The sequence below is a fragment of the Amblyraja radiata genome, chromosome 11, assembly GCF_010909765.2.
Source record: "Amblyraja radiata isolate CabotCenter1 chromosome 11, sAmbRad1.1.pri, whole genome shotgun sequence".
Taxonomy (NCBI): domain Eukaryota; kingdom Metazoa; phylum Chordata; class Chondrichthyes; order Rajiformes; family Rajidae; genus Amblyraja; species Amblyraja radiata.
This window is the reverse complement of record NC_045966.1, coordinates 41,904,365-41,919,185: the sequence shown is the minus strand read 5'-3', so window position 1 is coordinate 41,919,185 and position 14,821 is coordinate 41,904,365. Positions and strand designations below refer to the sequence as shown.

Genomic DNA, 14,821 nt, shown 5'->3' with positions numbered 1-14,821 from the left:
AGTCCAGGAGCGGAAAATACTGCAAAATGTTGTGACCACTGCCCAGTCCATCACCTGCTCTGACCTCCCCACCATCGAAGGGATCTATCGGTCGCTGCCTCAAAAAGGCAGCCAACATCATCAAAGACACACACCATCCTGGCCACACACTCATTTCACCATTTCCATCGGGAAGAAGGTACAGGAGCCTGAAAACTGTAACGTCCAGGTTCAGGAACAGCTTCTTCCCGACAATCATCAGGCTATTAAACACGACAACAAATAAGCTCTGAAATACAACAGACTATTATTATTATTGCACTATATTTGTTTATTTATTGAGTATGCATGCATGTTTATATATACACAAACTGAACTTTCCCCCTCCCGTTATGTACTATGTTTACATAATCTGTTGTGCTGCAGCAAGCAAGAATTTCATTGTCCTATCTGGGACCCATGATAATAAAACACTCTTGACTCTCTCTAAACTCCACACAGACAGCACCCGAAGTCAGGATAAAATCTGGTCTCTGGCACTGTGAGGCAGCAGCTCTACCAGATGCGCCACTCTGCTGTTCTACAAATGTGCTGCAGCCTCACATTTTCAGTGTGGTGTTTCCGACACATCCTCTTTAACATCTCAATCATTTAACAAGTTCTTTGTTTGTGCGAACTCTCTCCTTTCTTAATTGTTTTTATCTCCAACTAAGATGTGTCAAGTCCTTCAGAATTGATGTGTAATATCTCTGTGCTCTTTATTACTTTTAAAGCAGACAACATATCTTCCCTTGTACATCACTTCAGTACTTAATATTTCAGATAATAGGCTGATAACTAAACTGAGATTATTCCTTCGCAACTAAACTGACTGGCACCATTTTGCAGGCCGCACTAGTTACTTGACAATAAATCCACAGGCCATTGACAATCAAATGAAATTATAGATACTCCCCGACTTATGGAATAAGCGATTTACGTAAACTTGCACTTACAAGTTCACAGTTATAGGAGTAGAATTAGTCCATTCGGCCCATCGAGTGCACTCCGCCATTCAATCATGGCTGATCTCTGCCTCCTAATCCCATTTTCGTGACTTCTCCCCATAACCCTTGACACCCGTTCTAATCAAGAACTTTCAATGTCTGCCTTAAAAATATCCACTGACTTGGCCTCCACAGCCCTCTGTGGCAATGAGTTCCACAGATTAACTACTCTCTGACTGAAGAGGTTCCTCCTCACCTCCTTTCTAAATGAGCGCCCTTTAATTTTGAGGCTATGACCTCTGGTCCTAGACTCCCCCACCGGTGGAAACATCCTTTCCACATCCACTCTATCTATGCCTTTCATTATTCTGTAAATTTCAATGAGGTCCCCCCTCAACCTTCTAAGCTCCAGCGAGTAGAGGCTCATCATATGCTAACCCACTCATTCTTGGAATCATTCTTGTACAAGCATTACGTAAAGCATTCTTTAAGCCCACTGAAGCCCATGTGGTCTCTGAGTCAGAGCTCCCCCATGGTCTCTGTGTCAGAGCTGTCCTGTGATCTCTACGTTGGAACTCACCATGGTCTCCGCGTCGGAGCTCCCACGTGGTCTTCATGTCAAATTTATCTATGCACAGTAAGACTTCCATTTCTGACATGTAACATCCGACTTACGCAAGGGTCCACAGGACATAACCTTCAGGCATGTCAGGGAGCATCTATAATTTAACTCAATGTTGTACCTTAGTGATATAAATTTAGTTCATTTAGTAGTCACTGTAATACAAATTAGCATGGGTGATGATATCCCTCAAACATCTGAACCTTCCTTAAAATGCAGGTAGTTCATCAATAATTTTTGCAGAAGGAAATCTGTCATCCTTAACGAGGCTGCCCTGTAATTGTTTCCAGATGCACAGCAATGCTTTTTACTTTAAATGTCCTTAGAAATCGCCTGGCAAGCACTTAACTCAAGAGTAATTAGCAATGTGTGAATCATGCTTACCTTGCCTGCAATGAGCATATCCTGCAGATGAATTAAATAAATTGCTGTCTGATGTCAGAGGGAGCATAAGCTCTTAATATTTTATGAATGCAGCCGAAATTTGAAGAGATCAACAAGAGTTTAATGAAATACTAGGCAGCACGGTGGTAGGGTTGCTGTCTCACAGCCCCAGAGACATGAGTTAGATCCTGACTCCGGATCTACTTTGTACTTTCTCCCCGTGACCGCATGGGTTGTCACCGGGTGCTCCGGTTTCCTCCCACATTCAAAAGACATACAGGTTTGTAGGTTAATTGGCTTTGGTAATAGATTGTAAATTGTCCCTAGTGTGTAGGATAGTGCTAAAGTACGGTGATTGCTGGCTGATGCCTGTTTCCACGCTGTTTCTCCAGACTAAAAAAACTAAAAACCTCAAACACGACCTCATGGAATATTTAATAGGGCCATTATCATTATACATTTCCAGCAATAATAACAAGCATGAAGTTTGGAAAGGAACATAAGCGGCTGGATACACAAGAGACTGCAGATGTTGTAAACTTGAGGAATAAACAAACTGCTGGAGGAACTCGGTGGGTCAGGCAGCATCTGTGGAAGGAAATTGGCCAGGAGCGTTTCAGGTTTGAGTAAAGTCCCTGAACCGAAACGTTGTCTGCCCGTTTCCTTCCCCCTGAGTTCCTCAAAAGGTTTGCACAAGGCTTACAACACAGAAACAAATAAAATAATAAATGATACCTGTTTAGTTCTGCTCTGTGAGCCTGTGAGAAATGCCAGTCAGCGTTTGGTTGTTTCACCTGCAAAAAAAGAAGGTACCGGTTAAAGTACATCATAGTATATTTTAACTTTAACTGTAATATACCTATCAATTCGACTGCATTGAAAAACCTTCCCAGAATGCGAATCCAATAACTCTTTTTTTTCTTCTTGTAATAGTTCATGGATGTTTATCCGAAAATAAATTCTGAAAATACACCTTTTGAAATATACAAAGAAGCAAAAAAGACAATGTCATTTGGCTAACCATTTCTTGGCAATGACTGCCTTTCATAAGCAGATATGTTTCTCAAGATTTTTACCCAGCACGACATGTCTAGGTCAGTCATCAATATTTCTCGCCTCAAATTTTTGACCCATGCATGTTCAGAGATGCTGCCTGACCTGCTGAGTTACTCCAGCACTTTGCTCCCTTTTTAAAATAAATTAGCATCTTCAGTTCCTTGTTTCTACTTCTGTCAAACTTTTCATACTGCTTGTAAAGGGGCTGCATGGATCTCCTTTACCAAATCTGTTTTATATTTCTTCTTTACCAGTCAGAATCAGAGTCATTCTGCCTCTGAGAATCATTCCAAGGACAACAAACTTCACCAAGCGGCTGAAATAAAACTGCAGATACTCGTGTATACCAAAAATAGACACAAAGTCCTGTAGTAACTTGGCAGGTAAGGATGGGTGATATTTCAGGTCAGGAACCTTCTTCAGACTGATTGTAGGGGGGACCTCCATTAAAGGACGGTTAAAACCCTTCCTCCATTAAAAGTTGGTTAACAGGTACCACAGTTCGTAATGTCTCTCTCTTGGGCTCACACCGCACCTAGCCAACAATCAGCCTGCCAGGGAACCTCCCTGCCTGATGTCATCTGTTGCCAGACCTGATTTGTCCTGATCTTTTCTTGCTTCCAGTTCCTCCCCCCAATAATCAGTCTGAAGAAGGGTCACGACCCGAAACATCACCTATTCATTTTCTCCTGACCTGCTGAGTTAGTCCAGCATTTTGTATCTAGTGTCAAGTGGATGAGCTGGGGATGTGAATGGTGTTCTGCCTGCAACAGAGCTAAAGGGGAGATCGAGCAAAAACATTTTAAATTAAGGAAGGCATCAGAGTAGATAGAGGAAACAATTGCTCTCATTGGCAAAAGGCGCAAGAACCAGATGACATTGAATGAATATGATTGATAAAAGATCGAATTGTTAGGAGAGAATATTTGAGGTAATGAGTGGTTTGGATCTGTAAATGCTTTTCTGGAGGAGGAGCAGGACTCAAGCAAAGCATTCAGAAGACAGCTGAATCAGTCCATTAATGGAAAGGATTTACAAGTTTAGCAGCAAAGGCTAAGGGAAGTGGATTAGCTAGATTCTTCCTGCAGTGAGCAGGCATGTATTTGGTGGGTCAAATGGCCTTCTTCCCTGCTGTGGCCTTCTGTGATTCTGTCGTGCAATGTAGCATCGCATACTGCAATGGTGCTATTCATGTGTTATAGACATTTAGTATATTCACTTCATGCTTGTATGCCATATTTTAATAATTCTTTAAGTACAAAGTTTTAATATTGGATAGGCTATCTACTTAATGGATTTGAGGGGGGATGATGATTATTTTAGAGCAAAATTCTGTTGTAAATAACATGTGTATCAAGTTGTCTTAGAGTCGTAGAGTTATGCAGCTTGGAAACAGGCCTTCGTGCACATTTTTGTTTTACAGAACAATAAAAATAGAACCAGATCAGTTATTCACATGTTTTATGTTTCCAGTTATAACCAGATGCTTTTTGAAAAGCCTTACTTATTTCAGAAAAAAAATTAGGCAGTTAGGTTCACTGCCTAAAGAGGTGGGTGAGATATACATTGACCAAAAGCTGCTTCCACAACTAAATGGATCATAATGACAATAATAATAAATAACGCAGTTGAGAATTATTTTATAGCAGAATTCTTGTATTCATTTGTCATTCTTGCTTATGAAACAAAAAGTGTAAAAAGAGTGAAGGGAAACATCGGCTGTAGATGGGAGTTAAATCGGAATTTTTTAATGGGATACATCAATTAAGGCAGAGGATATATTTTCCTGATTTATGCTACACTTCATTAGAAGCACTTAAAACCAAAGCTAACTTCTGTAAAGATTTTGTAGATTGTTGGCGAACAAATTAAAGATTTGGAGAGCAGTCGGTTGAACTGGCACTATTCATACCCAGTTAAAGGGAATTGCAGGGTAATAATTAAAATCAATAGCTTACAGGGTAAGAGGGGAAGTGATCAACAGCTAATTGACATTTGCACACCACAATGTACAAGACATTCCCGCCTTCAGCCTAATGCATTGAACGAGAGAGGAAGCCATTCTTTCAATATGCGCTGAGATTTTAGAATCAAGAAACTGCAGATACGGTTTACACAAAAGGACAGAGAGTGCTGGCGTAACTCAGTGGTCAGGCAGCATCTTTCAAGAATATGAATAGACGACGTTTCGGGGAAGGACACTTCTTCATTCTGATTCAGATTTGTATTCCAGTTGTAAAATCTACAGCTTTAAGGGCCTGTCCCACTTGGGCGTCATTTGCGCATAATTTACGCGACATCATTTATGCATCATGACACACGTGGTGTGCGCATGGTGCGCATTACGCATGCGTGGTGACCCAGGATTTTGGGATGTACAAAATCTTCGTGCGCCATCTGCGTGACACGCAAATGACGCCCAAGTGGGACGGGCCCTTTAGTTACTGCTTAATGATCTATTCTCCATCAGGCTTTAGTGTAACAACAACATATCCCAGTGCAGTTAATGCATAAAGGGAAAAAGATTCAAAGGCAGTAAGGTATCAATGTTCATCAATCTAAAAGTATGCAGAACTACTGAAAATTATAAAAGAACGGTTATGTTCCCACTTATACCAAGCATAAGTAAGGCCACACCTGCAGTAATATGCGCAGTTTCCTGGCATTCCATCTTTGGAAGGATAAATTATTGTTTAAGGGAGAATAATGTAAATCTTTCAGAATGATGCTTGAACTTCCTGGAGTTCAATTAAAAAGAAAAGAATCATTAAGAACGAATCTATTCCCTGGATAGCACTTGAAATTGATTGAAATTGACTGAAAGATACAGACTGCAAACAGGCTGACCCGGTCACACTATGTTCTATGTTCCCACAATTGCATCCATTCCTTGCACACAAGGGGCAATTTTACAGAGGCCAATTAACCTACAAACTTACATGTCTTGGGGATGTGGGAGGAAACTGGAGGACCTGAAGGAAACCCATGTGGTCGTAGGGAGAACGTGCATGCTCCACAGACAGCACGTGGTGTCACAGTATCAAGCTTTGGCACTGTGAGGCAACGGCTCTACCAGCTGTGTCACCGTGCTTCCCCTGTTAACAAGTTATTGGGTATTTGATTAAAGTTATAAGAAACTAATAGGGTAGAGAAAATATAATCAAAACATATGCTGGAGTTTAAAAATGAATTTAGAAAATACTGCTACAGATTAAAGTTGAAGGAAATTTGGAACACTTATTATGTATGATTGCATTGAATGACAGACAAGACTTAGACTTGCTTCCCATATTCCATATATTCTAGAATAGAATTGCTGATCTATGTAATGCAAAGTGGATGATGTCTTGAGATTGTACCGGACATTCTGTTTTTATTATAAAAGATCAAACTGTAATGCCAAGACCATTCTAAGTATGCTAACACTGTTCTTAAATGATATGGTGCAATCTTCAAGCATTAATCATCACCCATAAAATTTTAGATATAATGTTTGCTTATGCACTTTGGTACTTAATGAAAGCATTTTCACAGAATTTAACCTCAAAGTTGTTTTCAATCATCAAGCTCAAACCTAAGGATTTAGCTGCAAAATCATTGAATTATTCAATACAATTACTCACTACAGCACAGAGAACCCATTCACTTCATGGACTAAACAGTGTAAATATATGACATCATGCTGCAGAGAAGCATTGGTGTTCAAAGTAAACATAGAAACATAGAAAATAGGTGCAGGAGTAGGCCATTCGGCCCTTCGAGCCTGCACCTCCATTCAATATGATCATGGCTGATCATCCAACTCAGTATCCCGTACTTGCCTTCTCTCCATATCCCCTGATCCCTTTAGCCACAAGGGCCACAAAGAAATACAATTCATTATTAAAATATTGTGAAACAATCTAGCAGCTCTAATTTGAATTTTTTTCAATTGAGAATTTAATTCACAGCTCAGAAATGTGGAGTCATTAATTCATGCTTAGAAATTATTTCACAATTCAAACAAGGTCAATGGGAAAATATATATTTTCCTATTTCCCATTGACTTTGCTGATATGACAAAGCAATATTCAATTCAATGGTTTTTGTACGTTTTATTGATCTTATTGATCTCTGAAATAAACAAACCAATGGTTGAAATGTGTCGTCCAAACAAAGAAACCATGTTGATAATATTATGAGAATACAAAGTAAAATGCCATCTTTCTGATGCTATTAATTAATGGTAGGGTATTATCAATGACATTTCCTATTCTTATATTAACACAAAAAGGATCCAATGCCAATTTGGCTGGATGCTTTTAAAATGTGCTTCTAAATTAACTGCTGATAAAAATCTGCTGAGTGAACACTCAAAATTTGCATGGGAGATTCTCCTTTCATTCATTGCACTAGTGAGCAAGATTCAAATGTGACTCCTGCTCTGCATTGCACATTTGCTTTTGTGCAAATCAATGTGGTTTATAGTACACAAGAAACTGTAGAATCTGGAAACTTGGAGAAAACACAAAGTCCTGGGGACATCAGCGTGTCTGGAGGGAATTAACAGGCTTTGTTTTGGGTCAGGTCCCTCCTTCAGACTGGAGGCTGAAGATGGCCCCCAACCCAATAAGTTACCTGTCCATTCCCTCCACAGATGTTACATGACCCTCTGAGATCCTCCAGCACCTTGTGGTTTATAGAATATGTAACGTGGTTCTTTGGGGCTAACCCTCACATACTCTTGGGTTTGTAGTAATAACATTTTAACTAATAATTGATCTGGAAAGTGATGGGGGGTTTTTTATGTTTCATTATTGATGTTTAACTAACAGGAGAGATATTCCTCTCTTAACTCTAAAGGTTATCTTAGGTTGGTTTGTGTTGAAGCAAGCACTAATTGTAGATTTATAAATTCACTCAAATGAAATGCTGCAGAACCACATGTAAAATCTGAGGTCCTCTGAATTCTCAGAATAGGTAATTGTTTTAGATTTGGGACTATAGAGTAAATATCCTTACTTTAACCAGCATAAAATATATCTAATATATTTAAATCAGCAAAAAGATGTATAATATTGACATTGTGACATGGCTTTCAGTATATAACGAGTGCCACTCTGAATAACTGAGAAAAATCAGTTTGTAAGTTCACCTATGATAGAATGAACAAAAATTCTCAGCCTTCAGGGTGGCACAGTGGTGCAGTAGTAGAGCTACTGCCTTACAGTGCCAGAGTCTCAAGTTGGATCCTGACTACAGGTGCTGTCTGTACAGAGTTTGTATGTTCTCACTGTGACTGAGTGGGTTTCCTCCAGGTGCTCCAGTTTCCTCCCACATCCCAAAGACACACAGGTTTGCAGGTTAATTGGCTTTGATTAAAAAAATTGTAAATTGTCCCTTGTGTGTAGGATAATGCTAGTGTGATATTACTAGGGGGATAATCGCTGGGCGTCACGGGCTCAGTTGGCCAATGACCCTTTTTCTGTGCTGAATTTTTAAAGTCTAAAGTCTTCGATACAGGCCAAAGTCAAGAGTCTTCAGGCCAAGTATTCCTTGCAATTTATGGCAAAGACATTTCAGGTTAGCAGCTACATATTGCCTGTCAAATTTATTCACTCATGCTATATTAATATCATGTTCTAACTTGATTAAATATGTCCCCAATTTTTTTTTAATTAACTAGTTATGCAGCTTTGTTTTGCACCAGCTAACAAAATTGAATAAATCAATGCTCCACCAAACAGTATCTTCTAACGATACAACTACCTCTGTGAATGCATGAAGTGCAATTAGGAAAAAGAGGAAGAATGAAACATCCTGAAATGGAGTGGTTTCCCTGTACATATACACTGCAATCGCACTTTGAATATACCAATTCTTTATACCACACAATCATTTTGAATGAATAAATCTAAATAAACAGAAGACTGGGTACGCGTTTCTAGCACATGACTTGTGGGGCAGTAGGAATATGTAAAATTACTGTCACTCTCTAATTCAAAAGGGGTAGAGTATGTATTTGGCAAAAAAAGTATTGAAGCATAGGAAAGCTTACATTATTCCTGAGCATGTTGATGTAATATAAAAAATACTTAAATTTTGTAAGTTCCATTCGCATCAGTGTTTTTCAGAAGGCTGGTAACACTGTTGGGATGAGTAATCTATATTTTTTCATTTGATACTCTAGTAAATGGTTTTGTAGTTCAAAATCCATTTAGTGGCTGCTTTATGAAAGATCAGTTCAAATTACAAGAGGGATAGAATCACATTTTATTCTTTTTTGCTGTTAGGATGGTGTTCAATTATCCACTTGGACCATTCTTCAAAGAAGTGTGCACCTGATGTGACAGACTAGCATGTTCAGCCATTTCAAAGGTACTTCATCTTCTGAAAGACTCTGATACTTTATCACTTACATCCAAGACACCTTTTTCTGTTTGCATTACCCAGGGGATTTCAAGGTTGATTACTGGAACAAATAGAGATTTCATGCTGCTGCATGACTTTCTATCCTTTTTATTCAGAAACAAGCCTATATTGTCCAAATGAGTTGGCTAGGCAAATTCCTCAGTAAAGTTAGAGGTGACCAGCCAACTCCAAGCTGCCATATTTTCTAAAAGCCTTGAAGTTATAGTGTCATAGAATCATACAACATGGAAACATGCCCTTTGGCCCACCATATCCATGCTAATCACTTTGGCCGTTTACACAAAGCACATTGGCTCATTAGTTAAGTATCTTTTTGTACCTTGTATTTTCAAGTGTCTGTCTGAATGTCTCTTAAACATAGTAATTATTTCTGATTCCATCACCTCCTCTGGCAGTACATTTGAAATACAGTATCAACCAGCCTCTCTATAAAAGTTTTTTTCCCCAGATTCTTTTTAAAATCCTTTCTTTTGCCATATTGTTTTTGGAAAAAAAAAGATTCTGGCAGTCTACCACATCTATGTTTCTTTTAATTATATATATCTCCATCAGGTTCCCCCTCAGCCTCCTTTATTCTAGGGGAAATAAGGCCTTCTTATCCATAACTCCCCATGACTAAAGTCTTCTAATCCAGGATACAACCTGGTGAATGTCTCTGGACTCTTTCCAGCACAGCCACATCCATCCTATCATGTAGCATCAAGAGCTGCACACAATACTCCAAGTTACTTTTGTACCAAGGCAAATAAAAATATTCTGCCTTAGCACTGCTGTAATATATTTGTTTGAAGACAATCCCATATTCATCCAAATTTACTTTAGCATTATTTAGGGCCAAACAATATCTCGAAACAGTTAACCTGTGGCACAATAGTTATAACATAGGCTTTGACATCAAAATGTAAGTGCATACATTATAATAAGAGCAAAAATGCATGCAATGCTCACTCTCATGGTTTATATACAGTATGTGTTCTACCTGCTGTAGCTCCATAACTCCCTTCAACCCAACTCTCTTATTATTTCATGAAACTATTTTGTACTATGAATCAATCGATCAGTTATTTCTTAAAACCTGGGTATACTATGCCTTAGGTACACAAAATTGCTGGGGAAACTCAGCGGGTGCAGCAACATCTATGGAGCGAAGGAAATAGGCGACGTTTCGGGCCGAAACCGTTCTTCAGACTGATCCTATACATAGTTTGTATACTATGCCTTAGTTGTCCAATGCACTTTTATATAGATAAACAACAATCTTTGGCTTTATTTGTAATTCTAATAGCCTTACCATTTAAATTAAACTCAAAAATAACTAATTCAAGGATGGTATGATTAACTGGCTTTGCGTGGAATGAACAAACTATCCTTCCACACACCCTTAATACTCTCAAACCTGATACACATAGAACTCAGCACAAATTAGTATTAAAATTGTTCATTACATGTGCTTCAGTTTCAGTAACTCTCTTGCATCATGCCATCAGCTCAATCTAATTTCTGGGGGTAAAATCTGTAGACTGCCTCATTTATGTAAGGTGCAAAACACCCTTTGTAAAGAAAGATTAATTATGTTTACATTTTGTCAACTTAAAATTACAGCAACACGTTTCACTGGTGAATCTGCCCACAAGAAAGCAGGGAAGAAATTCTCTCGAGCTAATTGTTTTAATCGTGCTAGGCACAAAATTTCTGCTGCAAGACTGCTGACATTGAGAGGATTAAAGGACTTGCACAGATAAAATACTAGTTCTCGAGTGTGTTATTGCACGGTGTGCCTCACCTCCTTGGATACAGTAGTTCTACTATTTACATCATTTGAAGTTTGAGTTAACTTTTGCCACTGGGGGCGCGCTTGCCCTTTGCAGTTCAACTTTGTATCTTGGGAAATATGTCGCCCCCTTTATTTGTTATCCGATGAGGAACATACCTCGTAACAACAATTCTGGGAGAGTGGATCACGGCCAAACACTTCAACATAATTCGGGGGGATCTGAAGGTTTACACTGGCTTTTTGTATTCCATTAAGAGAATGTGTGGAACCCAGGCAACAACATGTGTCCAGGTCGTATCTGCGGCGGTTAAAAACGTCCCTGCTTCGGTGGACCTTAACAGCTAGGATAACTAAAATCACCAGGAATATAGACGAGATTGTCCCCAAAGCTATGACAAAGTAAAGGCTTATGTCTGAAGGGAACCCGAGATCTTCACTGAGACCACTCGATTCAGAGAGCGTTTCTGTGTCGCTCCCCTCAAGTGTTAAGATGATATTCATTGTGGCCTTAAGTGGTGGGACGCCATTATCCTTTACCACAACCATCAAGCTTTGTTTAGTTGGATCTGCATTCACTACTCGACGGATTGTCCAGATCTCTCCCGTGTCAGGCGCGATGGTGAAAAGACCGCGGTCGGCCACCTGCACCAGTTGATAAGTCAGTCTGGCATTTTGCCCCGAATCAGCGTCCACAGCGGATACCTTGATCACCAGATAACCCGGTTCTGCTGATCTGGATAACATCTCGACTGCTGTCGAACCGTACTCTGGTCTCGGGGATACGATGGCCGGGGCGTTGTCATTTTGATCCAAGATGACCACGTTAATTGAGACGTTGGTGCTCAGAGGTAGCTCGCCGGCGTCTGTTGCTTGGATCTCGATCTGAAACTTCTTCAAATCTTCGTAGTCAAAAGAACGCTCAGCAGATATCACGCCGCTGTCTGAGTTTATAGAGATGTAACCGAACACAGGGGAACCGCCGGCCTGGGTCTTAAGAATAGAGTAAGAGAGTTTGGAATTCAGATTCACATCTGCATCAGATGCTGGCACCGAATAGACGGAGCTACCGATTATGTTGTTTTCTGTCACATAGGCGGTGTAAACCGTCTGCGAGAAACGTGGAGGGTTGTCATTTACATCGGAGATCTTCAGCTGGATGGTTTTGTTCGTGGTTAGAACCGGCAAGCCTGCATCGCTACACGTAACGGTGATACCATATTGAGAAACCGTTTCTCGGTCGAGCGCATCTTTGGTGAGCAGTCGATAGTAGTTCCTGAACGTCGAATCTAATTTGAAAGGAAGGTTGTTTGGAATCTGGCAGCGTGTTTCGCCGTTCTCTCCCATATCTGCATCGGTCACACTGATTAAGGCCACCACTGTCCCGAGCGGGACATCTTCTGCCACTGAACTGGACAGAGAGGTAACTGTTACCTCCGGCGCGTTGTCATTCACATCCACAACTTCAACAAGCACATCGCAATGCACAGGCACAGATAAAAAACCCTGATCTTCAGCTTGTACGCTAATCTCCAACTCTGCTCCTGCTTCGAAATCCAGAGGTCCCTTCACTCGGATTTGTCCTGTTTTAGGGTCCACGCTGAAAAGTTCCCGCGCTTGGGCAGAAGCGTGGCTACCAAACGAATAACGTATCTCTCCGTTGGAGCCTTCGTCCAGATCAGTAGCGTTGACTTTGATCACCGGCGTTCCTACGGGCACATTTTCCAACAAGCGGACTCTGTAAACCGCCTGGCTAAACGTAGGCATGTTGTCGTTGGCATCCAGAATGCGGATAATAATCTGCGCCGTGCCCGATCGTTCAGGAATGCCTCCGTCAATAGCCGTCAGCAACAACTGTAGAGTAGTCTGGTGCTCCCTGTCGGGAGCCCTTTCCATTACCAGAATCGGGAGTTTACTATCCCCACTGCGAGACTGTATCTCAAGCTCGAAATATTGATTCCTCGCCAATCGGTAGGTCTGGAGCGAGTAGGTGCCTACGTCCGGGTCGTACGCGGACTCTAATGGGAAGCGGACACCAGGCGCCGCCACCTCAGATATTTCCAAGCGGAATTCATTCTTTGGGAACAGAGGAGCGTTGTCGTTTATGTCCACAATCTCCACCTCGATGTGATGCACGTTCAGAGGGTCATCGATCACCGTCTCGAAAGTCAAGGCACAACCGGGCACCGTACCGCAGATCTGTTCTCTGTCAATTTTCTGGTTGACCACTAGAACCCCTTTGTCTAAATTCAGAGAGAAATACTGTTTCCTGGGACTTGGCACAATGCGAAAATTCCGTGCCGGGAGCTGTTCGATGTCTAAACCCAAATCAGCAGCGATATTCCCAACAAAGGCTCCCAGCGGCAATTCTTCGGGAATCGAATACCGCATCTGTCCAGAAACCAAATTCCAGGGGAGCACTAAAGACAACAGTTGCCATTTTAATAACCAATATGTTTGATATAATCCCATTTCAAGCAGAAAGCATTCCGGTTGTTTCAGCACGACGCGGCGCTGCTCGTGTATTCATTGGAGTAAAGTGGTTATCATTTTTTTAAATGCAAAATAAGCAGCTCCTTGATAAGAAAATACCTGCAGTTGTGATATATTTTTGAAATATTTCCTTTTCAGTCAAATCTTCCAAATAATCACGATCCCGGCGCAATATTAGGCAGCTCCCAATCCAAATTCATTTTCTATCCGGTCAGAAGAGATGGCGGATAAGGGCTAGGGCAGGCAAAAGGGGCTGTCGGGATCTCGATTCACAGTTCAGCTTCTGATTGGTAAATACAGCTACATTCGCCAACAACCAATCACAAGAGACATCGTCTCTTAAAGCAGAGGCACCAATTCAACTGTGGAATCCCAATATTTAAAGATGCGCTGCCTAAATTTGAATCTGTTGGTTTAGAGATTTAAATGCCGCGCTTAAAATATTTTCAATAGTTTCCATACATTTTCTGCATTGTCTATAAAATAAGTGCACGTTCCCATGACAAATGATGCCCCAGCTAGTTCTTCCCATTCAATTGTTTCAATATTCTGCCAAATGTGTTACATTCACGTGACTTATTATTTATGATGTTTTTGATGGGGCAAAAACAAGGGGGCAGATTATTATCTCAATGGGGTTAGGTTAGGTTAGGTAAGGGGGAGGTACAGCGAGTCCTGGGTGTACTTGTACACCAGTCACTGAAAGTTGGCTTACAGGTACAGCAGGCAGTGAAGAAAGCTAATGGAATGTTGGCCATAACAAGAGGATTTCAGTATAGGAGTAAAAAGGTTCTTCTGCAGTTGTATAGGGCTCTGGTAAGACCACGTCTGGAGTATTGCATACAGTTTTGTCTCGTAATTTGAAGAAGGGCATCCTTGTGATTGAGGCAGTGCACCGTAGGTTCACGAGATTGATCCCGGGGATGGCGGGACTGTCATATGAGGACAGATTGAAAATACTAGGCTTGTATTCACTGGAGTTAAGAAGGGTGATGGGGGATCTTATAGAAACATATAACATTATAAAAGGACTGGACAAGCTAGATACAGGAAAAATGTTTCCAATGTTGGGCAAGTCCAGAATCAGGGGCTACAGTCTTAGAATAAAGGGGAGGTCAT

The 14,821-nt window shown here is 40.7% G+C and overlaps 1 protein-coding gene across 17 annotated transcripts in view; it reads right to left on the bottom strand.

Moving 5' to 3' along the window:
* The window catches only part of LOC116978589 (protocadherin beta-15-like), a 216,984-nt gene that overhangs the window by 48,547 nt on the left and 153,616 nt on the right, over window positions 1-14,821 (bottom strand). For 16 of the 17 annotated variants that reach the window (XM_033029825.1, XM_033029826.1, XM_033029831.1 and 13 more), the window contains exon 2: window positions 2,707-2,765. In XM_033029825.1, coding sequence (XP_032885716.1) covers window positions 2,707-2,765 — 59 coding nt within the window. Of the gene's footprint in view, window positions 1-2,706; window positions 2,766-11,368; window positions 13,793-14,821 lie in introns of those variants that run through there. The other variant, XM_033029841.1, reaches the window with a different exon arrangement.